Source organism: Candida metapsilosis (assembly GCF_017655625.1).
Source record: "Candida metapsilosis strain BP57 chromosome Unknown scaffold2, whole genome shotgun sequence".
NCBI classification, from domain to species: domain Eukaryota; kingdom Fungi; phylum Ascomycota; class Pichiomycetes; order Serinales; family Debaryomycetaceae; genus Lodderomyces; species Lodderomyces metapsilosis.
Genome location: NW_027138160.1, coordinates 2,408,821 through 2,436,487, shown reverse-complemented (window position 1 = coordinate 2,436,487; position 27,667 = coordinate 2,408,821). Strand labels below are relative to the sequence as shown.

Below are 27,667 nucleotides of genomic sequence, written 5' to 3'. Positions count from 1 at the left end.
ATTGAATCATTAGTAATCGAAAGCCTCGTTATTTGTGGGGAAAATGGAGGAAAAAATATCGATAACGTAGAATTCGTTGTCTTGAGACCTCTGGAAAAGACATAAGAAATAGGAAAACGGCGTGCATTTAGATCTGTAACTTGTTTGTATATCAGATCCCCAAAGTTAAACATTGGACAATTGTATATTCTACTCTAAATCATTATTACATGGAGGTTTCTAAAACCAACGCCAACGTCACCAAAACTATACTCAAGATCAAAAACAACAATATGCCCACACCCAATCTAGCTGCTGGGTAATAAGACTTTGTCAATAAACGTTGAACATGGAAATACCGTCTAAACCCCATCATCAATGTTAAAATACCCAATATTATGAATATGGAACCTAGTGGTTTACCAAATCGTTTCAAATCATCACTTTTGTCATCTAATGATAGATCAAGGATCCGATCAGTTGTACGAACTCTAGTTCCTGGTTTCTCTAATCGAAACAATTGTGTGACTCCAATGCCAATAGTGATAAATGCAAGCGATGTACGGAGCCATGCTAGGAATGTACGTTCATTGGCCATATGGTCACGAGCTACTGATCCTTTGTTTTCCAAAGTGAGGGATTTGTAATCAAGAAGATCGAACGAGGTTTTGAAGTTGACTGTGTCTGGTGGAGGTTTAGCGTTGGATTCATTCTGTTGTTGTTGTGTCTGCTGCAGTCTTTGTCTCAGAAGGGATGACTCAGTGGTGTTTATCTGTTGGGGAAATGTCAGCGTTGATAGTGACGAAGATGAATTGGCACGATTGGGTGACGAGGTGGTGATCTGTATTGCTTGATCGATTTCCTCATTCGTGATTGCCGTATTCGGTGATGGTGATTTAGTTTTATGTTTAGGTGGCATGTTCAATGGGTGAAGTTAAGCGGTTGTCAGGTAAGATTGATGATCTGATAGTGGGTAAAGCTGTGCAAGATGAAGAAGCTGAGATTATGTGCTCATGTTAATGACTGTTGTCCCGAGGTTTTCAATTGTATTAATTTGTGTTCGTTTAACCTTTTGTCGCGACAATTAATTTTAATTAACAGAAGAGCATTTTGGTTGTCGCGCTATTGCTCGTGATAGGAGCCACAGTTTTTAATATGAGGCGCCAACCAATATCAATGAGATAAGTGTAGAATGGTGATCAAATATAATGGATACCTGAATATTCTGTGACCACACAAAGAAGGAATCGATGACAATGGGAGAAAGATTTTTTTGCATGAATTTGTACTAAAAATGTAATCATACTCTAATCCTTCCAAGTGGCAATCGAACGAACAAGATAAAAGCTCCTCAATCTATAACTTAAGTTCCTATATAAGATTATAAGGATGAAACTTTTAGATTTTTTTAAGCAAGGGGTAGCTAATATGAATTTTCACCCCTTTTCGTTCATTTTTAGAGCTTATATTTTCACCCCTTAAGATCTCCTTTCCAGTCAAGTCAAAGCATAATTTGTTTTCAAATAAGAACCGCCAGTGCACAGTGCAGTCGAATAGTACCCCAGCAATGAAGATTAAATGAATGCAAAAAATAAATGGTAGCCTATACAAAAACTACACAAAAATGGCCGCAAAAGAAAAAGAAATACCCAATGTTGTTAATTGATACACAAAAAGCTCAAATTACTAAGAAAGTGTAAAAATTTTAATTTATTGGGAATTCCGTAGCAGCTACTAACAAGCCATCAACATGGATATATTGATAACGAAATATATTTATCTAGTTGTCTATATAAGTAAACAAATCAATGCGAAAATGCTATTAAAGGTGATAAAATTACTACCAGCTCCGGCACCACCAACACCAACAGCAACACCTCCTGCCAGTGATATTGTAGTTCTATCATATGTGCGAATGTGACCAACACTTCCCGAAAGACTTCCAAGTCCAACTGATCCAGAGGAAGCCGTTTCTTGTGCTTCAGTGTATGCACTTTTGAAAGTTTGGTAGTATATACTTTGAGTCGTCTTTGTTACACCATTTGAATCTGTCCCCGTTACCCAAACTGAAGTGTTTGTTTGGGATTTCTTAGTTGTTGACGAGGATGATGAAGAAGATGATGTTGTCTCTGCACTCGTGAGTGCAAGGAATATGAAGAATATGAGTTGTAGAAATTTCATGCTAATTGATGTATGTAATTGAAAGTCTCGGGCTTAAAAAATGCAGTGTGAACGATTTAGATAAAGACGTGATTGTGTGTAAACGACTGGCTCTATTGAAATGATGCAATAAAAGAATAAAATGAATAAATGAATGAATGACTGTGATATGCTAATTTGAAGGAAGATCCAACAGAAACAGCAAAAAAATTCAAAAAAGGGTTCCGTTGGATTCAATATATACTTTTCTTGTGCCATACTTAAAAATTAAAAAGTTTTTAAAATTTCTTATTTTACTCAAGAATCACTAAAGCAAGAAAAGAATGTTATAGGTTTTGGCTTTGTAATTAATCCTGTTGCTGATCTATCTTTATATTCCATCGGATTACGAAGGTTACAAAAACTAAAAATAGACAATAAGAAAATCAGTAAACATTGAAATTTTACATACAAATTGATATTATTATCGTACAAGAAAATAAAATAATAAAAAAAAAAACATATATAAAATGCAATGCAATAGCCACAAAAAACAACTTCCATTTTGTACCAACTGCGTTGCTCGGTTTTTAGTGTTTGAATTTCAAATACGTCACAGGCAAATCTTGTAAAACGTTCTAATCTCTCAAGGGGGTGCGAGGGATGGATGCTTCCTCTTTTTTTTCGTTGTGAACTGGTAGTATCAGCATACAAGGCTTGAGGTGTTGCAGGGCTCCCTTGAAGTGCAATCTGCTTGACCTCTTCCCCAAGAAACAATAGCAATTGTTCTCAAATTAACCAAAAACACGACGAGAAAGAAAATTACAATTTTTTACGCACTATGACATATATGTTCATAATGCATTGTTTATTTATTTATTTATTTATTTATTCTGAGCGAGAGATACAGCGTATGTAATGTGAAGTTATTGTTCAGCTTATTGTCTTTTCCTTTAATTAGATTGGACTTGTGTTTACGATGACTGTATATTAGTAATTTGTATTGTGCAAGCGAGTTGAATTTGTTGTCCGAGAAATTATATTAAACTCCGCCCATTAAAAGAACAAAAAAAGCCACAATGGAAGGCAACAAGGAGCATAACTTTTTTTTTATTTCCGGCGGAAGAAAGAGTGTGTTGAAGAGTCTGGTAGAGAATGTTCCCTTCAGCTTGCTACATTATGTATAGAAGAAACGCATTGTTATTCCAGCGCCTAGAAGATTTGATCTTATGCCAGATGTGCTTTGTACATGTTTCTCTTTCCATGAATGACTTTTCAGTAAGCCAAGCCTTGTTGTGTTTAATCATTTTCTCCGTTGTGTTGCATGTCGCATGTTGCATGTTGCATGTTTCTGTTTCTCTTTAATTTCAGTTCAGTTGGCTTTAAAAACATGGCTTGGCTTAGGAGCTCAATTTTATAAATAGAAAAAAAGGGTAAATATAAGAGAAAAGTATATTGGTTAATCACAAAATTAAACCAAAAACCAAAACAAAACAAAACAAAACAAAACAAAATTTATGATGAGGTCTTTTCCTTATACATTTGGCTTTGTGTGCACAAGTGAATTTAATTCTTAACTTGCTCAAACAAATTTATTTTTACAACCCTTTCAATGAAAAGGAAAGGATAGCCACAGAGAGAGCATGCAAGTTATAACAGTATCAAAAGTGCACTCACCTTGAGACCACTTTCCTTTAATCAGGTACACACCGTCGATGACAAGTAACTGAACTCTCCATAACAGAATGACACGTTGTTGAAACCAAAAAGATAGGATTAACAGTTTGTGTAAGTTTTGCAACAATAGAAAAAAAAAAAGAAATTCAAAGTTGTACAGTGAAGGTGTACCACAAAACTGTAAATTCTTTTACACTTACATCCCTTCCTATGACACTCATTTAAAACGTGGCACTTTCTCGTGTCTGGAGGTATAACAGAAGAGATAAAGAAGGTTTGCTGGTTTAGCTAGGCTATATACAACTACCTTTTATCATTAATAGTTAGGGAAAATACGAATATAAAAATAAAATCCGCTGAAATCTCTCTTCAGTTAGTTTTTTTTTTTATTCTTTGTGCTACTGAACGCTTTTCGTCGGCTATAATCTAAACAAACAACCCCGGTACTTGCTACTCTAAAACTGTTTGCTCGCATGGCGTCAGACGCGGACAACACAGATTGCCTAGTGAGGTCATTGCAGGTCGTTACACTCTTATGGATACCGTGAGTATATGTATGCGCACTTGATGTAGTTAGATACGGGCAATCACCTAATCGTTCATACTACTTGCATTCTTGGTGAGGCCATAGGGAATTCTAAAGGATCATGGATTCTTTTGTAGACGGAAATAGATACAAATATTTGTCTGCTCTACCTTTACTCGAAAATCAACAAAACTGATTTCCGTATAATTATCTTCCTCCACCCCTGCAAACTGAGAAGTCACAAGCAGATACTTTCTCCAATCACTAACCAAAGTAATTGGCATAAAGAACGACCCTGGACTCTTGCAAACTTCGGCTAAAGATATGACCGGACTTAAGCTGCAACTCCCCCTATTTACAATCCTTCACAAGAGCAAACCCTTTGTATTTAGTACCACAATAGATATGTTATTTTGTGATGGTATGTAGCCAAAAAAAAAAAAGTCGCGTATGTTTTTTTTCTTTTTTTTTCCTTTAAAGTTCGTGTTTTTGCGACCTGAACGTTGGACGTGTTTATTATAATTATTGCATTTCGCCTATAGTTTAAAGCTTCTGACAGATAACCATATTAGCTAATTACATACCACAATGACCCTTCAAATGTCTATTGTTCTATGTTGCCTCTAGCCACAACTTTTAAAGAAATACAATTTAGCCTTTCCCAAATAGGAAACAGGGTTTCCGTTTTAAGTTTTCATGTACAAAAAAAGAATCTCTTATAAGCCTTGAAGAGATAAAAGTGAATATAGACTCATAGCATGTGGTTCCAGACTCCGTTTCATCGTGTCCCCACAGATATGCTATCCTAATCTCTACTCTATACTTCAATGAGATCAAATTATTAATACAGTAGTAATACATAGCTCTAACCCTCTCCTATATCTACAAGAAATACTCTACTACAGGCTTCTTACCACCACCAGCAGCACCACCCATGCCTTGCCCTCTCCCACCCGCCGCCATCTCCTCTTCATCATACTCAACCGCTTCAAACACCTTATACTCTCTATTCAAATTATCATCAATCTTCAACACACTAGCAACATTACCACACCGATAGCAATAATTGGGAGCCGACCACACCGTAACCAACTTCAGATCAAACATTTCTCTATACCCTTCCATCACCAATTGATGAGCTCGTGCAATTAGACCGACATTATTCAAATGGAGAAACTTGTCAACTTGAGATTCTCCAAATAGGAAACCAGCACCTCGTGGAGATATACTCCATCCTTTTACATCTTCTTCTGGATCACTCCATAGTAGATCACACATGCCTCCTTCATGAGGAACTTCTTGCTTTCTATCTAGGATTCGTATTTGGTCAATAGAGTCAATCTCAGGACTTAGTCCTCCATGTACACAAAACACTCCTCCTCCCCCATCATCATCACTCGTTCCACCTCCATTGATGACCGCCCCTAGACTCAAGTAATCAAATACTTCACAACAATACCTCCACACGTTAACCAGTCCATATTTCCTCAAACACTCATCGTAGAATCCATACACAGTCGTAATCTGTCTTGACTCATGATTACCCCGTATCAAAGTGATCTTGCTAGGATACTTTAACTTATAAGTCATAAGCAACAACAATGTCTCTAATGAATTGAACCCTCGATCAACAAAATCCCCAAGAAATACATATTGTGTATTGGGTAAATCTCCACCTATGGAAAAAATCGTTATTAGATCATGGAGTTGGCCGTGAATATCTCCACATATGGTGACGGGCGTGCTGAGACGTTGGATATTGGATTCTTCAATGAGAATGTCAATTAGCTGAGTGCATATTTCTTCAACGTCTGACTCTGGTATTAGTTTGCACTGCTTGATGTCTTCTATTGTCCTACACGAGAGTTAGTATATATATCAGGCTCGTGGGCTTGTGGTATATGAACATACTGATCTAGATTCATCATGGAGGTTTTGGTATGTGACGCGTGATGTAATGTTATGTCCTGTGCTTTTCCCCTGATTAAAGACGTGTGTTTTTTTTTTCTTTTTTTTTTTTGCCCTGCGTCTTTGCTCTCTTAAATATTACGATTCTCATTACCAATTTAAAATTAAAATTTACACATTTAATAACTATGAACTGAACTTAAAACAACAAAACAAGGAATATGTACCTTCCACAATCTCCCCCCCTCTTACCTAGTTCTAGTAGGCAAAGTATACTTTTGAAATTTGGCTTGTAATTGCTTCTTAACTGTAACTTTCTGAGCACCAACAAAACTATCAATACTCACCTTAATTGCTCGATTCAAATCATTCTGACTAACAAAATCACTCAACCTCATCTTGGCAAACGATTCAGCAATTCTTAAAATACTTTCCAAATGACGAACAGTAATAGGGAATGATCCAGTAGATATACTTTCTTTTCTTAAATCAGCATATACTTTGGCAACTTTATCCATATCCATTTGATGTAATTTCGGTTGCACTTTAACTCGAGCGTATTGTATATATTTGATTAATAAATCTTGTGGAATAGGGGAAATCTCTTGTTCTTTTTGTTGTCTTAATTCGGCCAATCTTTCATCTTTGGATTTACTTGTGGTGTTTTCCTCTTCCTCCATATCATCATTTTCATCCCCATCAGAATTAGCTGGATGTGACCTCATATGGGAATCAATAACGAAACTGGCCAATCTTTCATCCGATTCAGGATTGACCAAGTCACGAACAACACACAAGATATCAAAACGAGACAAGATTGGTTCAGTTAAATTGACATTTTGTGATAATGGTAAAGTAGAATTGTATCTACCTCCATTAGGATTAGCAGCAGCAATAATGGCACAACGTGCTTGTAAAGTAGTGACAATACCAGCTTTAGAAACGGAAATACTTTGCTGCTCCATCGCTTCATGAATCGAAGTACGATCTTGATCATTCATCTTGTCAAACTCATCAATCATACAGGTTCCTTTATCAGCAAGCACCAATGCTCCTCCTTCCAAGGTCCATTCACGAGTGATTGGATCTTTTCTAACTGATGCAGTTAAACCAACGGCAGATGCACCTTGACCAGTGGCAAAAACAGCACGACTTGCAGTCTTTTCAACATATTTCAAAATTTGTGATTTTGCAGTACCTGGATCACCTAGTAATAATACATTGATATCTCCTCTAATAGATAGTTTACCATTGACATTCTTGGCAACACCTCCAAATAATGAACAAGCTATAGCAGTCTTGATATCCTTGTGTCCATAAATGGATGGTGCCATTGATGAAATGATTTTATCAATTAATCCACGTTCACGAGATAATTTACGGAATTCACGTTCTTCTTCTTCGGTCCAAATGTTAACCAAGTTATTTCCACCCATAAATGCACTACTTTCTTTTCTTCTTATCGAGTTGGCTTCGATGATTGTGGCAAATACTGGGAATCCATTCTTTGCATTCAAGTTACCATCATAATTGTTTTTATAAATACCAGTAACTTCAATCTCTTCCCCTGGTTTAGCAACATCAACCAAATCGGATAACAAAATCACTTCTCTATGTCTTGGCAATCTTCCTGCAGGAACAGTACCAGGTGCCTCTTGTAATGTCACTCGTTGATAATTCCTGTACAATGTCTTTTCCGAATTCATCTTAAATGGACCTTTACTTTGACAATTTGTACAGAATGAAATCTTCAATTCACTGTTTGAATCTTGAATAAAAGGACCTAAAACAACTCCACATTTAAGACAGTCGAATTTGACATATTTTAATTGAGGGAAGACTCCTGTTCTTCTGGTAACGACACCAGATACTTTGACCAATTGATTTAAGTTGGTTTCTCTTAAATCACGCAAGTTCAATAATGTAGGGTACTCAATGATCCTCACATGGACTTCTTGATGGATTTGAGAATAGTTTGGATAATGCAATTCAACTGCTTCCATAGCAACAATGTCAAATATTTTCAACATTTCTTCAGGACTAGTGGCCAAGAAAATGGCCAAAATAGCCTTGGAATCAGCTAAATCTTTATAACTGACTTCCAAAGATTCAGCATTAACTTCACCCAAGGTTCTCATTTTATTACCATAAACTGACTCACCATTGGCATCGGTATATTCCAAAAAGAATGATTTCAATTCACGAGCAATTGACCTACTCACTGCTGGTTGCAAGATCCATTCAGTGATACTTGGTGCTTTAACATCAGTCAAACTCTCCAATGACAATTCTTCACTGAAAGGATCAATTTCAATATCATCCATCATATCATCCTGATCTTCATCGTGTTGTTGTTGTTGTTGTCTTCTTCTCCTCCTTTGAATGGGTAATCCATATTGATCCATTCCTTCAAACCCATCATCTTCGTCAGCGTCATCTAAAAATGCACCGCCTCTTGACCTATTGGCATTGTTTAGGATAGCATCACGTCTATTCAATTGTTCATCAATTCTTCTTCTTGTTGCTGCATCCATTTCGTCGTATTCTTGAGTATCGTCAATATTACCATCTCCCAAGTCATATCGATCTTGTTCTGGATTAGCACGGTAATCATTCTCCAAATTTTCCATCAAATCATCACCGTCTTCTTCATCTGATGGATTTAAATCAGCAATATCGTTTTGAATCTCTTCGTCTTCATCATCATCCAAACCAGCATCAAATGGGATAGCAGGTGAAGAAGGTAAATGCTGCTGGTGATGCTCTGGAGAAGAGCCTACTGGTGAAGACGGTTGATGTACAGGTGACGACCTTTGATTATATGAACGTGATGCTCCTTCACCAAGATCGGAATCATCATCATGGTGTTCGTTCTGTCTTTTTCTTGAGTTTCGTGAAGACCTGCTGTTGTACGGTGGACTAGACATATTAGCTATGGAGTTAATTCAAGCGAATGGAAGTGTTGGTTTGAAAGAAAAAAGGAATTGGAGTGTAAAAGGCTCTTTTGGTTGATTTAATTTTTTTTTTTTAATTGAAATATGGAAAAGAAGAAAAAAATAATTTAAAGACGCGTATCACAATTGGATTTCCTAATTGGGAATAAATTAATATTTTTGAAAGTGAGCGTGAAAGTCACGACGATATCACGTGAAAGGAGAATAGTGGAACAGGAATTTATGTTCAGAAGGGTACAAGACACGAAGGCAGGCACATTCTTCTATTACTCCATCCTTTGTAGGTCAATTGTAATCACATCATTGTTGATGCCGTTTGACAGGTTCATGGTATAGCAATGAGGGGTAACCCAACAAGGTGAATATAACTATAATAGATAATTTTAGTGCAAAGGAACGGGAAAGTGAAACGGCATCCTTAGTTGAAGTAAAAGAGTTGAGTTGATAGTGACCTCGGCTCTACCCGAATCTCTGCTTTACTGGTGCTTTATAAAAACCAACTATACTAATTCAATACAATCCTATTAATAACTCTATATAACATACCCTTTCCAATTAATTACATCCCAAATAATAGCCTTCATCCTAATATCCATCCAGACTTGCTTCTGTCTAATCTGGTCCTCTAAGTAAAGGAAAATCAGCAAATCCAACAGCGCCAATATCTTCATGGTGTCCTTGTCCTGGTCCATGCAAATGTCCACAAGGACAGTCAAAACTTCCAGTAGTGATGGTAATCTGTTGTTGTTTTGCTTGAATTTCATTCAGTTGTGGTTGTTGTTCGACTGAAGTGGAGAAGTGTTTCTCACTAATCATTGAAACTGTAGTCATTTTATGATTTAACCCTTCATAAGAGTTGGTGGTTGTTAATGGGGTGAATGTACCCTTCATGGAGTCATGATATATTGTAGAAGCGGTTTCAGTCGATTGAAATGAGGTGGCGCTTTGTTTTTGTTTTTGTTGTTGTTGTTGAGATGACATTGTGATTGGATGTAGATCTAGTTTGAGTCTTTTTGATTCTGATTCAAAAGAGTCTTGTAGTTGATGTTTACCTCTGAATAGTGATTCCTGTGTGATAACTGAGGAATTTTGTATCGTTTTATACATTTTTTTTAAAAAAAAGTACTTATTTTTGGGGGGTCTTTACTGAAATGTTTTGGGTTATAAAAAAGTTTTACTTTTGGGGGGTGTCTCTTCTCTTCTCTTCTCTGTCTTTGTCTCTTCTTCGGAGTTTTTTTTTTTTTTTTTTTGTTGAGCTGTGTTATTATTACTATTGTGTTTGTTATTATTTAAAAAGAAACAACGTGGGTGGGGAAGATTAAAAATGATCATACCCCCCTCCTTTTGCTTTCCTTTTTAATTTCTTTTTCCTTTTTTACTTACTTGATGTTTTAGGATAAATAGTAAACAAAACCAGAGTGTTCGTCTTTTGACTTGAGAGCTATCATTCCTACTTGGTAGTGTTTATCCATCGATAATCAGATCACACATATTACTAGTGGAGATTATCGTCTATCTAAGTAAGCCAAAAGAAAAGCGGAGAAAATATATGCTTCGTCTATAAACTTCATGCATAATTGACGTGCACATTAGGTTTTATGTAGGTACAATTTTATATTCTATTTTTTGGATTGTCAGCACGTGCTCGGTACAAAGTTCTAGAACGACTTGGTACGAGCCGTACCAAGTACTGGAAAAGCAAAAACGGACAAAGATGATGCTTAGATTTACTTTAGAAGTGACACCGATTGCTCTTCTTTGAACATTTTGTACTATTTCCCCAAGCTGAATAGCCTAAAATTAAAAAATATTCTCGTACAGACTATCACTTAGTTGCTTAAGCTCCCTCGTCTTCTTCTCTTTCTAATTAATTTATCTAATACGTTTCTAACGTAATCAACCCTAAACATTGTTCGCGCACTTTGTTGTACCTTTTTCCTCGGCTTCTAGAAAAACCGTCGAGATCTTTGAACAAATTAGTCCTTGCACGTCCTTTGATTTGACGAAATTTACCTTCTCTCTACACAGAACCATATTATGCAACCACATGAACACATACAGATCAAGGAGTCTTTCCTCGTTGGGAAGGCTCTTTTAATATTCACCTCGGTGTTTGTGTCGCTTGGAGTGTTTTTATTCGGATTCGAACAAGGATTAATGTCGTCATTGATAACCAACAACTATTTCAAACTTTATTATCATGATCCAACACCAGCAGAAATTGGTATCATGATTGCAATTCTCGAAATTGGTGCATTATTCTCGTCATTCGTAGCAGGGAGAGTAGGCGATTTAGTGGGGAGAAAGAAAACCATCCGGTATGGATCCTTTATCTTTGTTGTTGGTGCTTTAATTCAATTCTTATCTCCAAATATCTTGATCTTGAGTGCTGGGAGATTAATTGGTGGTATTGCCATTGGATTCCTCACCACAATTGTTCCTTGTTATCAATCGGAAATTAGTCCTCCTACTGATAGAGGATTTTATGCTTGTGCTGAATTTACAGGAAATATTATTGGCTATGGTGCAAGTATTTGGGTCGATTATGGATTCTCATTTTTGGAAAGCGATGCTAGTTGGAGAAGTCCACTTTTTGTCCAATTTGGTATGGGTCTATTACTTTGGTTGGGAACTTTTGTAATTGTGGAAACACCACGTTGGTTATTGAATCATGATCACGATTTGGAAGGTATGATTGTGATTGCTGATATGTATGCAGATGGTGATGTTGAAGATGAACATGCAAGAAATGAATATCGAAATATTAAAGAAAGTGTATTAATTGATCGAATCGAAGGAGGAGAAAGATCATACCAATACTTGTTCAAACGGTATGCCAAGAGATTATCTGTTGCTTGTTTTGGTCTACTTTTCAGTCAATTGAATGGTATCAATTTGATTTCATACTATGCTCCCATGATCTTTGAAAGTGCTGGTTGGGTTGGTAGAAAAGCCATTTTCATGACTGGTATCAATGCCATAATCTATATCTTGAGTACAATTCCACCTTGGTACTTGGTCGATTCCTGGGGTAGAAAGCCATTGTTGATGCTGGGGGCATTATTAATGGGAATTCCACTTTACTTGGCGGGTTATTCATTATTTTTAAACAATGATTACACAGCAGCTGTCGTTGTTACATGCATCATTATAGCAAATGCCGCTTTTGGTTACTCATGGGGTGGAATTGGATGGCTCTTGCCTTCGGAAATATTGCCATTACCAGTCAGATCCAAAGGAGCTGCCATTGCAACAGCAACTAATTGGCTTTCAAACTTTATTGTTGGATTAGCTTCACCAATCTTGTTGGATCAAATTAAATGGAAAACTTATTTGATTCCAGCTTCGTTTTGTATCTTGTCCTTCTTTGCCGTATGGTATTTGTTTCCAGAAACCAAAGGATTATCGTTGGAGGAAATGGGATCAGTATTTGATGACAAGTCATCCATTTTCTCCTACCACGGAGCAGGAACCAATGGTAATGGTAGTGATAGCAGAAGCGGTAGTTTCAGCATTCAATCCAACTCCAATTACGGTTCAACTCAAGAACGAAGATTATCCAATGCTGAATTTGTCACTGATTCTGTACAAACAGCAGCATCAATGGCTAGAAACCCAGCTACTATGCGTCCAGAATTGGATGATAATATAATTGCTGGTGCTAGTAGCCCAGCACAGTTGGCGGCAGCATCCTCAGGTCCTGCATCATCGTCAATAAAACCAGTCAAATCGGACAATACTTCAATTGCATCCATTGATGGGTCTGGCTATGCCGCTGATGCAGTTATTCAAGAAATTGAACCACCTTCGTTTGAAGATATCTTGATGTTTAAAGTACAAGAACAATCGAGATCATGCTTTTGCATTGAATGGTTTACTGGGTCGCAAAAGAAGAAGCAGAAGACGACTAATGATGAAGAAAGTAGATTATTACAGTAGATTTGTATACAGTATAGATTAGTGTATATACAGAGTAATAACAGAATCTATTTATTAGATGGACTTCTATTGTAAATGAATATCCATTTCAATGGTCCTTTGCAGATCTTTGTCAACTGGCTTTCCCAGTTGTACTTGCTTCCTTTCCTCAAATAACTTCTTCAATTCACGTTCAATTTCTGGTATAAGAAACTCATAATCACAAGATCTTGATCGAACTCGTGATTCACGTAGCAACCGCTCTGCTTTGTCATAGTTTGATAAATGTAGATTCACCACTCCCAATCCATAGGTGGCTAATGCGACCGTCTCATTAATTTCATTATGCTGTTTTGTAATTTCCGGTGGGATTGATTTGGCAAATTGCAAGACTGACTCATAGGACTTAATTGCCAATTGGATACAAACACGTCGTGATTGAGCAATCTTGGTGTATATCGCTTGATCGTTGGGTGGTACTTTTTCTTTTAACATCTCTTGTGCTGCTTGATCTTGGTACAACTCGGTATCATTGGCCAATTTAGAATAGTCTATACCTGTAAGTTCAGCAAACTTTTTCTTCATCGAAATCTCTTGTGCTTCCAACTCTTCTGCTTGCATGTATAACAACGAACCCAAGTTGCATTGTGATAAAAGCATCTTACCTGGTTCAACATCAGCTAAAAGCATTGATTCCGTCATGGCAATTTTCACTTTTGAAGCCATGGCCAAGTCACCAGTAGAGATGCAAATGGCACTGAGTAGATCCATTGCATTGAAAAATTCATCAGTAAATGGTTCCCAAACTTCAGGTGTCTTTTTAACAGCAGCGATTTCTTTCCCCGATTCGTCGTTAATTAGAATCGTATCATTATCCAATGTGGCAGTAAACTTGTTTGGCTCTTGCTCTTCCTTACCGTCACCAGGTGCAACTTTAGTAACCAAGTTCAATTTGCCCGTTGCTCCTCCCAATTTGTTGACTTCATCTTGAGCAATGATCAAATGAGTAACCAATATAGCTTTACATAAAACAGGATTATTCTTGTTCAACTCAACCAACTTGATAGCAATTCTCAAATCCTTTTGAATCACATGCCGTCTCAAATCTCTGCTAATAAGTCGTGCTGGGTTCTTTGGGTCTACTGGCTTTGCTGTCAACACGCTTAGATATAAAGTAGCAATTTCATTATACACAAATGCCGCGTCACTCATCATCTCCAATCGTTCAAACATTTCTCCAATCTTCAATTGCACACCAGTATACTCATCACTTAGTGGATCCATGCCGATTTCTTTACAATGCTCCAATGCTTCAAGATAATACTTCAATGCTAATTGATAATCATGTTCACCACGATCGCTTTCGGCCCAGAGGCCCTTGCGTAATATTTTAGCCACTGAGCTTGGAAATGTATGCTTTGGCCACCACATGTAATAGGCATAACCGGTGAGTACTGTTATGCCTAGCGTTGCATAGATGAACTTTTTAAACAATGAGGTTTTCGGAGGCGGATTGTAGTTGGCATAAGTTTGGTTATAATTGTACTGTGAGTAGGAGCGAAGTGGTCGAATGGATAAGGTTGTCTGGCGAGGACTGTGCTTTGCCCGACTAACGCACCGCGTCAATGTTATTCGATTCATATGCCTCTGTAGTGTTGAAGGATGAAAGCGGATGCAAGTGCAAAATGACTTTCCAAACTTCGCGCAATTTTTATCTCTCCAGCTGACATTTTCTCACATCTCCTTCCCGTCATCTACCATGTCAAATATCCTATCAGTGTTTAACCCACCTCCACCAAGAGACTTACCCGAGAAAGAATACATATACTGTCTTCCATGCACTGCAATCCAATCAGCAATAGGATTAGGTCTCGGAACGGTGCTTAGTTCGCCAAATCAATTCAAGGATCCAACTACTGGTAAAATAGACCTTGTTAAGAATCCTCTTTGGTGGCAACGATCAGTGAGAGGTGCTGGTATTATCCTTATAGCGATTGGAGCCTATCGTGCTGGTGAAGTGGTTCAAGCTGTGATGCAGAAGAAATTTTGAATCGGATGGGAAAGGGCTAGGATATATTCAGTGTTTCTGATGGATGTCATTGTAATAAGGCACGCGTGAAGCTGCTCAGATTTGAATAAGGTAGTCATGTGCTTGACCTGGATGGACTTGCTGCAGGTTAAAAGATTTTCGTCGAGTCCTGTTGATTCAAGCCAATTATTTAGTTTAGAGAATTTGTCACTGCGGTGCAGTGGACTGCCATTGTATATAGGTTATAGCAATAAGAGGATATGCTATTTGAATAGAGAAATATCCGTCTGTTTACTCTCATGAAAAAGGGTTTGCCGTAGCGTCAGAAGTATTTCGGCGCACTCCATGTGTCCATGGACCAGTTTTACGCAAGTATGAACAGTTACTACATATCATGAAGAACCCCAGTGTCTATTCCAAGTACAAATTAACCAGAGCAACTAATAAATACCAAGTAACCAAAACAACACCCAAAGTCCGATCAAATTTCCATTTCTTTGCTGGCAAATAAATCAATATGAATGCAATAGTAACAATCAATGCAGTAGTGCTCACAATCACACTTGGATTCAAATCGAATTTAATTGGACTCGTACCTCCTGATTTCTGTATCACCAAAAGTCCATTAAACCCAACGCCCAACAATATGATCAACAAAGGCGTGCCCAAACAGGAATTTATACCCAATATGGGATTAATCTTTGTTGCCAATGTTATATTTGTAATGACATCGTTTATGGAGTTACTTATTGAAAACACAAGTAGTCCAAGGATGTAGTCGGAGATTTTCCAAATTATGCCTAAATTTTTAAGGATTTGTAATATGTAGACGGATATATTTGATACAATGATCAAACTGTTTAATATCCCCACGATTGAAATGAAGATGATTTTGGTGTTTTGATTAATGAATCGTTTCAAGTATAGGACAATCGGGATTAATAATATGACTATTGGCATGACTAATTGTAAATTGAAATGAGCGAATTGATAATTGTAAAGTAATGGAGTTTCAAATAAATACCACAATGGTAGATACTTGTGACGACGTAATTGAGTCTTCCATTGGGAATCTTCAACTTCAATACATCGATGGAAAGGAATTAGAAATATCAACACTAAGTCAATCAAGTTGCAAATGTATTGGAAACTCCTTGTCATTATTCGTTTAGGTAATGGCAGATAATGCTGTTGGTAGCTATGTGGTAGCAGTATGTGCAGATGATACAGTGATTGTCTTGAATTTGGACGGGAATGGGGTCGTGATGGGTATGGTGATATGGAGTTGTGGTCTTTGGGGATATAGTGTATAGTCAAATAGTCGATGGCTTCGTCAATAGCACCACCGTCATTCCTCTCTTCTGTATCTTCATCAATTGTATCTATATTGGGCAAACTTGGGTCTAAAGTAATTGGTGATATAGGTGTTGGCGAAGACAATGGACTCGTAGGCAAAGGTGAAGCAACTCTTGAACCTAATGGACTAGGACAAGGAGAACTCTTTGGTGAGTTTAGAGGAGATGCACTTCTCGAAATACTCTTGACTGATCCATAACTATGCTCATCATTGGAGATGATATCCAACGCATCTTCAACATTGTATGGTTGTTCCAACACCCGTGGATAACCGTCATTGTCAGCATCTTCACCATCATAATGCTCAATCAACAACTCTTCATCATAGTCTCGTAATTTCTCCTTATCAAACACACTTAAAAATACAACATAAGCAACATAAACAAGCGACATAATAATGCACTCTAATTGATTAATCTTGCCATCTGACAACACATATGCAAAAAGAACAAGTACCACCAAGATCCACCCTAGATCAATAATCAAAATCTTTGGGTGTTCAACTTTGAATCCTTGTGTAAGTATCGCTATGGATCCAATTATGACGGTAAACATGATCAAAATACTACCCATTAATTGACCAATAACCAAATTAGAACTACCTTGATCTAAAGCAATATGATAATTGATCAAGTCAGCAATTGAATTTGTCAACGGTATCAAAATAAAACTCAAGATTTGGTTATTCAAACCCAATTTCATGGTCAATTCATTCAAATTGCGAAACAAGTAATTGGACACTAATATACTGAGCGACAATAGTATCAAGCATAGCGAGAACAATATCGATGATGATATGAATATCAATGAAACAATATTATGGAACTGACAATAGTATATCTGAGCAAGTTTAAAATAACTCAGATCGCAATTATGTTCAATATACGAGCAATAATTTAAATGAGCTTTTGGTGGTAATGAGCACTGATTTGAATCGTCGTCGGAGTCTATTGATCTGCCTGTAAACACGTTAAATGCTGATACTGGTCCAATTAGACCTACTATGATGAGTATAAGTAGTATAGCTTTCAGCTGTTGCTGTTGGAGGAAGCGATGAAGCAGTTTCATTCTTCTGGCGGCTAATTTCGGTTTATATCAAGAATGAAACCTATTTAGTTGTGGAGTATTTTATATAGGCTATCTTTGGAATAGTTTTAAACTGAATGAATTTCAACTCTTTATAACATCGTCTGACCTTTTTAAAAATTATGTGTTTTATTGGTTCTAATTTAAATAATGATTAAGGAAATGCAAATTGTCTTAAAATTTTTAAAAATATAAAAAAAAATTTCATTTAGTTTTGTTCCTGAGTCGCTCTTTGTTTGCTATCGGATCTATTGGGGAAGCCCCTATAACTAGCTTAATGGCTTTACTTTCACCACAAACACGGACCGTATAAGTATGTTTTGTTCAGTTTTCAAGTTATGCATGACAATAAATCCTACATGTAGGGGGTCTACAGAAAAAGACGGCTTAAAGTTATTTTAAGAAACCAATGATAAAAATAGAAGTAACAATCAATACAATATGATTTTGTGGTTTTAAGATATTGCACGTGATCTAGGGTAAAAAAATTATTTAACGATTTTCTATGTACTCCAGTCTACTCCAACTCATGCTCATATTTAGCATACTCTTCTCTCTTTAAAACATCCTTTGCAATACTTATATCCAACTCGATATCCTTTATCAAAGCTTCCTTTGTGGTATAGTTCAATTCTGGTCTAATATATCCCAACACCACATATTCCAAATCAGCACCATAAAAGTCGGAGCTAAACTTGTGAATAATATGTATTTCAGCAGCTTTAGTCTTGTTGTGATAAAAAGGGTTCCATCCTATGGACATAACCATGGGCCACACAGTGGACAAGTCAGTCTTGCATAAATTGTTACCATGATTGAATAGGACATTTTGACCATCGGGTCTTTGTTCTGTAGTATCTGATTCTTGTGGGTGTGGATGGATCTTGCACCAACCGTAGTAAATACCAGTAGGTAAGTCGTTGAGTTGTTCAGTGACGGGGATGTTGGCGGTGGGAATTCCTAATTCACTTGAACCTCGACCGAAACCAGAAATGATTTGAGATTTGTGTTTTATTGGGTATGGCTGTTGTGGAGTCTCTGGGACTATCGTCTCTGGTCTAGTCATTGCGTCTATTGCCTATGAGTATCTGATGGGATAAAACTGTGGTTTGATTTGAGCAATTTTTCAATTTCTTTTCAATTTCTTTTTTTTATGAAAATCCGCATTTGATAGACAACTTTAGTAATTCATTACTACATGTACAACTTTATTCTCTCATTTACAACACAGAAACGTCACATTCAACTATACATTCTCTAAGAAAACTTCTTTTCCAATTGTTCTAACAAAGTAGCAGCATCCTTACCAAAAGATCTAATACCTTGAGATAATTTTTCAGTAGCCATAGCATCTTCATTCAAAGCCAATCTGAAAGCTGGCTCATCGTTAATATATGATACTTTTTCAATTGATTCATTCTTGGCTTGAGAAGCATCCAAGACTTTTGGAACCTTGTCATTAGAGTTGTACAATTCTTCCAACAATTTAGGAGAAATGGTCAAGAAATCAACACCAGCCAATGCTTTAATTTCACCGGTATTTCTAAATGATGCACCCATAACAATGGTCTTGTAACCGTATTTCTTGTAGTAGTTGTAGATTTCCTTAACTGACTTGACACCTGGATCAGTTTCAGCAGTGTAATCTTCACCAGTTGAGGCCTTGTACCAGTCCAAAATTCTACCAACAAATGGAGAGATCAAAGTGACTTGAGCTTCGGCACATGCAACAGCTTGTGAGAAGGAGAACAATAAAGTCAAGTTACAGTGAACTCCGTGTTCCTTTTCCAATTCTCTAGCAGCTTGAATACCTTCCCAAGTAGAAGCAATCTTGATCAAGATTCTTTCCTTATCAATACCTTGTGATTTGTACAATTCAATCAATGACAAAGCCTTCTTGATGGTGGCTTCCTTGTTGAATGATAATCTAGCATCAACTTCAGTAGAAACTCTACCTGGAACAATATCCAAGATTCTCTTACCGAATTCAATCAATAATCTATCCAAAGCAATTTCAGCTTTTTCCTTTGGGTTTGAACCTTTGTCATTGGCGTATTTAACGGCAACATCTATAACATCAGCATAGTCTGGGTTCTTGGTAGCAGCAAGGATCAATGATGGGTTGGTAGTAGCATCTTGTGGCTTATATTTAGCAATTTGTTCGAATTCACCGGTATCGGTAACAATAATAGTACCAGTAGCTTTCAATTGTTCTAATGAGTTTGACATTGTAGAATTGTAAATTTGTTTGTTTGCTTTAGTTGTAAAATAATCAATTGATCTTAAGAGAAAGTGTATTTCAAAATTAATGGAGGAATTTTCAATTGTATTTATATAGTTTTTTAATTTTTAGCTTAGGGTGACGGCGTGCCCATTTTTTTTTTTGTTTTAATATTTCTTTTTTTTTTCTTAATTTTGTTCAATTCCTTTTGGGATTACCGGAGATTGTGGAACAAAATTTTGTTGAGCTATAAACATGGAGTAGTACTGATTGAGCTGTATATGATCATGCAAGTTCAATGGTAAAGGGACAAGCATGACTATAAAGCATGTCGTGTCCAAGTTGACGTGTGATAGCCTCTTAAGCGCTTAATTCGGAGAATAAATTTTTTTTTTAGTAATAATTTCGTCATAATACAGATCACATATATGTAAGTCATAACTACTAATCAAATTATATAAAGTTGCTACAATTTGTTAATGAATAAGTATTGTACAAAAAAAGTAAATCTGAGACAATGGATTGCACTACTGTATCACCATTGTGAGAACCGTTACCAGTTCAAAATCTAGATCTTCTTGCCGTCGGTGCTCCTTCCACAATTCTAACCAGCATCCCCCAAAAAAAAAATCTGATCTCAAAACCCAACCTTCGGAAAGATTAATAATTGCGAAACAAAAAAAAAAAAAAAGCCAACGGAAAAAGAAAAAGAACAGCAAAAGAGAAGGGTAGTGTAAATTTGCTCAAATTTGTGATCACGTGAACTCGGTGATTTACCTCCGCAAAAAAAGAAATAAACTTTCAGTTTCAGTTGCATGTGATAAAATATATATAGAACCAACACAAAAAGTTTGAGAAGAGATCTGCCAGTGATTGCTCTACACTTTTCTTCTTCCCAGAAAACAAGCTACATCCTATTTCCTCATATTCATCTTCAAATACTCAGCTCAGTAGGGTAATACCATCGTTATTTCCATAACTGTTTCATTTTCAATTTTGTTGGATTCTCTGAATCGTCTTTTTTTTTATTTTTTGTTTGTTCCTTTTGCAACACAATAATAAGTCACAACAAAAACGTCAACCAGTCGTCACCAGCACACAACAACACTGGAAACGTTTTCATTAGCACTTTCATAGCTTTAGCAATACCTCGCTACAACAAAGCTTTAGGATGGTGGTAAGATCTTTAATATATGGAGTCATCGACAGAGTTCCAGTTGTCAACAATATCAACAGATTTATCCAAGAGCGCCTGCAAGTATCAGACGTATCAAGTTCGAGCTCCTCTTCTGAAAGTGAATCAGACGATGCAACTGAAGATGAATATTTACAAGAAGTTGTTCTCCCCCAATCACCAAAACAAAAAATCCACGCAAAGATTATCAAGAATAGAACAAGTTCGCCTACTTCAATTGATTCAATAGAAGAGAATGAAGAGCTTAGTATATTGTTTGACTCACCAACAAAGGCTAAGGTGTCTGCAATTGATAAGAGTCATATCAAACCTGTTTCTACAAGGTTGTCTAAACGCAAAATCGAAAAAGTTGATCGAATTGAAGCGCCCGATTTGGATAATCTTACAAGTCCAACTTTGGTTGATGAGGGTGACTTGGTTTCAACACCAGAACAAGATAGTTTTATGGCATTTGGAGCTCACGCCAGTGGATCAGCTAAAGAAGGGAAGAAGCTTCGTGTCGAGCAATACGTGAATGACCAAAACAATAAATTTAATGAATTGATCACAAACAATATTGGTGCTGTGTTGAAGGAAGATGAAGAAGAGGAAGACGAACTGGAGAATATTGTGTTTAATTACAACAAAGATTCGAATCCAGGTGTTGCTTTGTTATCATTGATTTATGATAATCGAAAAGCTATAGCTTCATCAGTTTACAAGTATGGAAAACAACAAGTGAGCTCAAGATTGCCATACATTCCATTCATCAATCCTAAAGAGCAAATATCTCAACCTGAAACTAATCAATATCTTGTCGGAAAGCAAGAGAGTTTGTCGAGCCCTTTTGCATCACCAATGCTTGGTAGAGCTTTAATGACTCTTGACAATTCACAATCAGTTGCCCAAGTGGATCAACAAGATGAGGAAATAAGTGTTGACTTGAGTCAGCAGAACATTATTGATCAACGGAAATTTGACCAATTAATGACTAATCTAGATGATGAAGTCAAAATTGACATCTTTTTGGACTCTTTGGATGAGAAAACCAAGATCAACTTATTGCATCTGTTGCGTAAAGATTTAAACATGTACAATCAGGAAGATGATACATTATCGCCCCAATCAGCTGTTCGCAATCTTTACTATAATGAAAACATTTCAACCATTGACAAAGTACAGATTTTTATCATAATATCAGTTAAGCTATTTATCACAGGCATCAAGCTCTTCATACCAATCACCAAATATTTGATCCACAAATTTCAACAAAATCAAATGTACATCTTCAATGCAAAGAATATGAACAAGTTTTTCAATTTCTTGATCAAATTTATGAATTATCTTGATGTGAAACTTAATGATAATGAGCAATTAATTGATCAATTGGCGAAACAAGATTATGTCAAGACTGAAGAAAACATTGAAGAAATGTTTAATGGTTTCAATGAGAGAACAAAGCAATATTTCAAACCAAAGTATTTAAAGGAGAAATTTATTGCTAAAGACGACTATGTTAAACGAGGCATGTTTGATATGGTAATGAGAAATATGCTTAGTGAAGAAGAAGAGGAAGAGGAAGCTAAAACGGTGAAGAGGTACCAAGAGGATCCCAATTATGCAATGTACTTCAAATCCATTGACTCGTCAGCTAGAGAAAGTGAGACTGGAAGCTTTATTGACGATGAAGAAGATGAAGTGGATGATGAGCTTGAAGAAGAGAGTGAAGCATATGCCACTGCAACTAGTAAACGATCTAGCCCGTTCTCGGATACTAGTCGGAGATCTAGCTTTTCATGTTGGAAGAGGAGGTGAGGGAAGCTTCTAGGAATTATTTGGTGTTGCTGGTTCAAACTATCAAATTTCATAGTGTTTGTTTTACTACGTTGTTACGACTATTAGATTAGATTTATTATTTTAGAGTTTATGTAGAATTTCGTTTAGCAGTTCATGGAGATGTTCTGATAGTAGATGTATGTTTCTATTTTGCTACAAAATTGCTGCAAAATTTCCAAAAAATAAAAAAAAAAAGAGAATTGACTGACTTAAGAAACGATTCTTAAAATGATTTGACACAGCAATCTTAAAATGTTCGATTCTTTAGCATATAGACACGATCATCATCGTCGAATCTTCACTTCTTTGACATCCTAGCAAAGTCTGAAATTAGGTGGTCACCTATCGTTCGCCTGCTTTTCGCTGACAGTTTTCAGTGTACAGACAAGTTTCGTTAGTGCAACCACATGCTTTTTTTTTTTTTTTTTCAGACAGTGAATTTATTACTAAAAAAATTGCTCAGAGACGTGCCAAAAGCTCAACCAATTGACTCAATTGGATGGATACATGAACAAGGGGCACCTCAATAGCTCGTCACCTATTCGCTAGTAGGCCCACTGACAACTTCTCTATTGTAGTACATTGTTTACTTTGTCTAATCTAGTGTCGTCTCCTCCTTGTTTAAATTTTCTAGATTGCTTCTCCGACAGACAAAAAGTCTTTTTTTTTACGACAAATAAATGCAGAAAAGTGTCAAGTGCTGCTTGTGAGGGGTAAAGTCTTGAATACGAGACGACGTGTTCAGTAAGGGGAGAGTCTCTTGTGCGTGGTCTCTATTCACGTATGCTATACCTGGCTTTGAATAAACCTCAATCCTCTTGCTCAGTGTATTCAGTGCTGGTCGTCGGAGGAATACTACAACGTGTCCTTTACCTTGTCTTGTGTTTTGTTCTAGAAAAGTGTCTGGAGGTTTGGCTTGGGAATTTAACTACATTGGGAAATTCTTGTGTTTTATTGCACTACCTTTATTCAGACACTGATCCATACACACATAATACAAGTAACCCCTATTCTTGTGAATTTAATTTTCTGTTGTTTATTTTGAAACAATTACACTACTCCTTCCATAGTTAAGAAATACTGTCTGCATAACTTAATCTTTACTGTTTCTTTTTTGCTTGATTTTTACCAGTTTTTATAAAAAGACACAAGTATTCCTTCAACTTTCTTTTTTTTTTGGTCACCCATATTTTTACTTTTCTTTTTCTTTTTCTTTCCTCAACCAATCAAATCCTTAACTTCAAAAAGATCTTTTTTTTTTTTTTATTTCGCCCTCCGAATCAACAGTCATCAATTTTTTTTTTTTTGGTTTTTTTCTGTTGTTCTTTTTTGAAGTATTATACATAACAACAAAACAACACCACCCACCACATCAAGTTCAACAACGTATACATCTGATATATATCTACTAGTTGTATTCTTGTTAACTACATCACACGAACCATCAAAATCCTACAACTACTACTATTACTACTCACAGTTATTAGTACTTTTTTTTTTTTTGTTGGGTCATTAAAAAAATTTTGTTGATTTTTTTTGGTATCCTTGCTTCTGATTGGGTGATCACACAATTTTCACACACACACACTCAGTTTCTATTTTTCTGACGCCTTGATTGGTTGATTAGAAGAAAACTATTTTTTTTTCTGGTTACATTTTACACGACCGGTTTTTATTTTCTGTCTGCGTGCGATAATTTTGTTATTATTTGCACTACCTTTTTTTTTGCAAGACAGAAACTTTTTTTTTTATTTGGGTTGGTCAACGCTACCCATTTTTTTGTACATAATATCTTCACACAAACACACATTTTTTTTTTTTTTTCCAATATGGCTTTATGTCCTAGACCATACAACTTTGAAAAACATTTTGCAGCAGCCTCGAAGCCATCATCACAAATCAACAAAAGAGGTGGTGCTACTAAACGCAGTTGCGATTTCTTATATCCACCCACTCAAAATAAGAGGATCTGTTTGCAACAATTGAAGAGAAATGATTTTCAATTGAATAATGAATTGGCTGCTAGCAAGTACTACTCATCATCGTCGGAAGATGATGATTCTGAAGACGAGCAATCTTGCTACAATGCTGATCAAATTAGAGCAAAGAGAAGAGCTTCAACACGTGCATCGTTTTCAATTGATCCAAAATTGTCCAAAGCTATTTCACAATACAGTGACGATGAAGATGAAGAAGAGGCACAAGAACGCTACTACAACACCAAGGTAAAAACACCAAGTTGCTCACGTCGCACATCAAACTCTTCGATCAAGATTTTAGGATCTGAAGATGAAATTGAAAATTTGGATTGCAAATTGACTTCCAGTCCTGTTAACAGCAGCTTGTCTTTGAAGAAGATGCTTGTTAGTAACGAATGCGATGATGATGATGATGACGACGAAGAGGAAGAAGAGAGTGATTCCAACAATCATTCAGTTGCTGTTGCCGATAAAAATGCTAGAGCTAGATGTTTTGAATATTTGGTTGGAGCTATTGATGAAGCTTGGGCAAGATACTGTGATGCTACTGCTTATGTTGACGATGATTTGCATGGCTATATCACACCAACTTCGCTTGCTTCTGGCGATGATGACGAAGATGATGACGATAAAGAGTTGATGAATGTCAAGTCTCGCCTTTTAAGATCAAAAGATTTCCTTCAAGATCACATTGAATCATTTGATATTAATGATGTCAAGAAATTCTGGCACCGTTGGGATATAACCAAGTATCAAATGTTGGATGTTATGGAAGACGAAGATGATGTGTTGGAAGAGCTTGAATGTGGTCGCAGAGTCTTTTGAGTGGTCCTATTTTCACTATTATTATTATTATTATCTATTATTATTTTTCAATTGGGGTTATTCATTTCAATTCAAAGGGGTTAAATTTGTTTTTTATCAAATAATTATGCTGTAACATTAAGAAAGAAGAAGGGAAGGGGGTAAATAGTTTTCATTACTATTCTTGTATAATAAAGAATACTTGTATAAATATCGATATTTTGTAGAGAGGTTTGAGTTGGTTGTGAAATTGAGTTTTTCAGTACGTGTCATTTCTCGTTGACACAAATAAAAATTTCAACGGTTACATCTTTCTTTATCTCAACTTCAATTGACCATGAAACTCACTACTGTATACATTGCGCTTTCGTCACTTATTGCCTCATCATTGGCATCTTCACCTCCATCAGCAGATGAGTTAAAGATCGGTACGTAAAAGCTATGCAATGCAGCTTCATTCATCACACTTTACTAACATAACCCAGACATTCTCAAGCAAGTTGAGTGTACACGTAAAACTCAAAAAGGAGACGCCATATCTGTCCATTACAAAGGTACATTAGAAGACGGATCGAAATTTGACAGTTCTTGGGATAGAGGAACTCCATTACCTTTTGTCATTGGTCAAAACCAAGTTATAACATGTTGGGACGAAGGATTATTGGATATGTGTATTGGTGAAAAGAGGAAACTTTGGTGTGCTCCAAGTATTGCTTATGGTGAACGTGGCATTGGACCTATTCCTCCTAATGCTGCTTTGATCTTTGAGGCTGAGTTGGTTGATATTGCTGGTGTTAAGAAGGAAGAACCACAAGGTGAAAAAGAGAAGAAGGAAGACGATGAAGAGGTTAAGAAGGATGAATTGTAAGTAGAACTCGGAAATAGAATACATTCAGAATTGCAATTGACTACTTCTTTATTCTACTCTATAATGTATGTACTGTGAGTTGTGCTTTCCATTTGCATCGCCTTAGTCCCTCATGATTTTGGTCTACGCCGCGATTCTCTCCCCCGTGTGCTCGCCCCACCAGATCCTTTTTCTACCGCCACAAAGCAAAGTAAACAACAATAAAGAGAGAGAGAAAATTGCGATCATGAGAAAAGGGGAAAAATTATCATGCAACATTTTTTATACCCCCTTTGTTTTCAACACTTTTGCTTTGAACAGTTTTGCTTTCAAACACTTTTCTTTCATTCTTATTCTTTCCACCTCTAAACCTTCCAAAATGTCGAGATTTCTAAAGCCATTGCAAGAGTTTCTTGCCTCCAAAGCAGATTTCAGAATTGTCTACTCCACTGCATCAGAAGGTTCACCAGAGTTTATAAACAATTCAACCCAACGTGTTTGTGTACTTGACTCATCATTCAATCCTCCACACTTGGCTCATTATGCTATCATTGAAGAGCTGTTGAAATCAAACTACGATGGTATTCCAATCAAGAACAAGGTATTGCTTTTGTTGCTTTCGGTGCAAAATGCTGACAAGTATCATCCACAGCCAGAGTCATTTGATCAACGATTGGAATTGATTCATTTGATGGCTGATCATATTGCTGCTAATATTCCTATTACGGTAGCCATTGGGTTAACCAAGCAAGCCATGTTTGTAAACAAGTCATTATCGATTTTAGACTATCTTGATGCACAAGAAAAGAAGACAATCAAACCGGAGTTTAAATTGACATTTTTAATTGGGTTTGATACATTAATTAGAATACTCAATCCGAAATACTACTTGCCGGACAAGTTATCAGTATCGTTGGAGCATTTTATGAAAATGACCGATTTGGTGTGTTTAACAAGACACAGCGAAACAGTTACCATTAACCAACAGCTGGTCTACGTTAAAGAGATTTCACTTGGGCAGCATGAAGAGATTCCTAGTCATTGGTCAAAGAATATCTTTTTGTTGAGAAATATGAATGAAGAAGTGGCTACTTTTAGTAGTTCAGGTATAAGGAAGGAGATATTACTGGGAGATCCAAGTTGGAAGAACCAAGTCTTGCCCGAAGTTGCCAAATACATTGAAGAAAACAACCTTTACAAAGAGAACAAAGTTTAACGGAAACACACATAAAAA

At 36.5% G+C, this 27,667-nt stretch overlaps 14 protein-coding genes across 14 annotated transcripts; 6 read left to right on the top strand and 8 right to left on the bottom strand. All coding sequences in view use genetic code 12, as the record gives it.

Moving 5' to 3' along the window:
• Positions 1-205: 205 nt before the first annotated feature.
• On the bottom strand, positions 206-898 carry I9W82_002550 (uncharacterized protein; the record flags this gene model as incomplete). Its single annotated transcript, XM_067691418.1, has 1 exon — positions 206-898. One exon carries the CDS (start codon positions 896-898, stop codon positions 206-208), a length of 693 nt encoding a protein of 230 aa, XP_067549785.1.
• Positions 899-1,767: 869 nt separating this feature from the next.
• KRE1 (Kre1p) lies at positions 1,768-2,160 on the bottom strand (the record flags this gene model as incomplete). The annotated part of the gene is made up of 1 exon (XM_067691416.1): positions 1,768-2,160. The coding sequence occupies one exon, from the start codon at positions 2,158-2,160 to the stop codon at positions 1,768-1,770; it is 393 nt and encodes a 130-aa protein (XP_067549784.1).
• Positions 2,161-5,203: 3,043 nt separating this feature from the next.
• Positions 5,204-9,156, bottom strand: MCM2 (MCM DNA helicase complex subunit; the record flags this gene model as incomplete). The annotated part of the gene is made up of 3 exons (XM_067691415.1): positions 5,204-5,997; positions 6,131-6,168; positions 6,482-9,156. 3 exons carry the CDS (start codon positions 9,154-9,156, stop codon positions 5,204-5,206), a joined length of 3,507 nt encoding a protein of 1,168 aa, XP_067549783.1.
• Positions 9,157-9,795: 639 nt separating this feature from the next.
• On the bottom strand, positions 9,796-10,164 carry I9W82_002547 (uncharacterized protein; the record flags this gene model as incomplete). Its single annotated transcript, XM_067691414.1, has 1 exon — positions 9,796-10,164. One exon carries the CDS (start codon positions 10,162-10,164, stop codon positions 9,796-9,798), a length of 369 nt encoding a protein of 122 aa, XP_067549782.1.
• A 1,056-nt stretch (positions 10,165-11,220) lies between these two features.
• HGT3 (Hgt3p) lies at positions 11,221-13,122 on the top strand (the record flags this gene model as incomplete). Its single annotated transcript, XM_067691413.1, has 1 exon — positions 11,221-13,122. One exon carries the CDS (start codon positions 11,221-11,223, stop codon positions 13,120-13,122), a length of 1,902 nt encoding a protein of 633 aa, XP_067549781.1.
• Positions 13,123-13,188: 66 nt separating this feature from the next.
• Positions 13,189-14,532, bottom strand: I9W82_002545 (uncharacterized protein; the record flags this gene model as incomplete). Its single annotated transcript, XM_067691412.1, has 1 exon — positions 13,189-14,532. The coding sequence occupies one exon, from the start codon at positions 14,530-14,532 to the stop codon at positions 13,189-13,191; it is 1,344 nt and encodes a 447-aa protein (XP_067549780.1).
• A 328-nt stretch (positions 14,533-14,860) lies between these two features.
• Positions 14,861-15,151, top strand: I9W82_002544 (uncharacterized protein; the record flags this gene model as incomplete). The annotated part of the gene is made up of 1 exon (XM_067691411.1): positions 14,861-15,151. The coding sequence occupies one exon, from the start codon at positions 14,861-14,863 to the stop codon at positions 15,149-15,151; it is 291 nt and encodes a 96-aa protein (XP_067549779.1).
• A 390-nt stretch (positions 15,152-15,541) lies between these two features.
• I9W82_002543 (uncharacterized protein) lies at positions 15,542-17,554 on the bottom strand (the record flags this gene model as incomplete). The annotated part of the gene is made up of 1 exon (XM_067691410.1): positions 15,542-17,554. The coding sequence occupies one exon, from the start codon at positions 17,552-17,554 to the stop codon at positions 15,542-15,544; it is 2,013 nt and encodes a 670-aa protein (XP_067549778.1).
• A 535-nt stretch (positions 17,555-18,089) lies between these two features.
• On the bottom strand, positions 18,090-18,638 carry I9W82_002542 (riboflavin kinase; the record flags this gene model as incomplete). The annotated part of the gene is made up of 1 exon (XM_067691409.1): positions 18,090-18,638. One exon carries the CDS (start codon positions 18,636-18,638, stop codon positions 18,090-18,092), a length of 549 nt encoding a protein of 182 aa, XP_067549777.1.
• A 191-nt stretch (positions 18,639-18,829) lies between these two features.
• Positions 18,830-19,801, bottom strand: TAL1 (sedoheptulose-7-phosphate:D-glyceraldehyde-3-phosphate transaldolase; the record flags this gene model as incomplete). The annotated part of the gene is made up of 1 exon (XM_067691408.1): positions 18,830-19,801. The coding sequence occupies one exon, from the start codon at positions 19,799-19,801 to the stop codon at positions 18,830-18,832; it is 972 nt and encodes a 323-aa protein (XP_067549776.1).
• Positions 19,802-20,964: 1,163 nt separating this feature from the next.
• On the top strand, positions 20,965-22,782 carry I9W82_002540 (uncharacterized protein; the record flags this gene model as incomplete). Its single annotated transcript, XM_067691407.1, has 1 exon — positions 20,965-22,782. The coding sequence occupies one exon, from the start codon at positions 20,965-20,967 to the stop codon at positions 22,780-22,782; it is 1,818 nt and encodes a 605-aa protein (XP_067549775.1).
• Positions 22,783-24,632: 1,850 nt separating this feature from the next.
• On the top strand, positions 24,633-25,607 carry I9W82_002539 (uncharacterized protein; the record flags this gene model as incomplete). Its single annotated transcript, XM_067691405.1, has 1 exon — positions 24,633-25,607. One exon carries the CDS (start codon positions 24,633-24,635, stop codon positions 25,605-25,607), a length of 975 nt encoding a protein of 324 aa, XP_067549774.1.
• A 316-nt stretch (positions 25,608-25,923) lies between these two features.
• On the top strand, positions 25,924-26,454 carry I9W82_002538 (peptidylprolyl isomerase family protein; the record flags this gene model as incomplete). The annotated part of the gene is made up of 2 exons (XM_067691404.1): positions 25,924-26,014; positions 26,072-26,454. The coding sequence occupies 2 exons, from the start codon at positions 25,924-25,926 to the stop codon at positions 26,452-26,454; spliced, it is 474 nt and encodes a 157-aa protein (XP_067549773.1).
• A 358-nt stretch (positions 26,455-26,812) lies between these two features.
• Positions 26,813-27,649, top strand: I9W82_002537 (nicotinamide-nucleotide adenylyltransferase; the record flags this gene model as incomplete). The annotated part of the gene is made up of 1 exon (XM_067691403.1): positions 26,813-27,649. The coding sequence occupies one exon, from the start codon at positions 26,813-26,815 to the stop codon at positions 27,647-27,649; it is 837 nt and encodes a 278-aa protein (XP_067549772.1).
• Between the last annotated feature and the right edge of the window lie 18 nt (positions 27,650-27,667).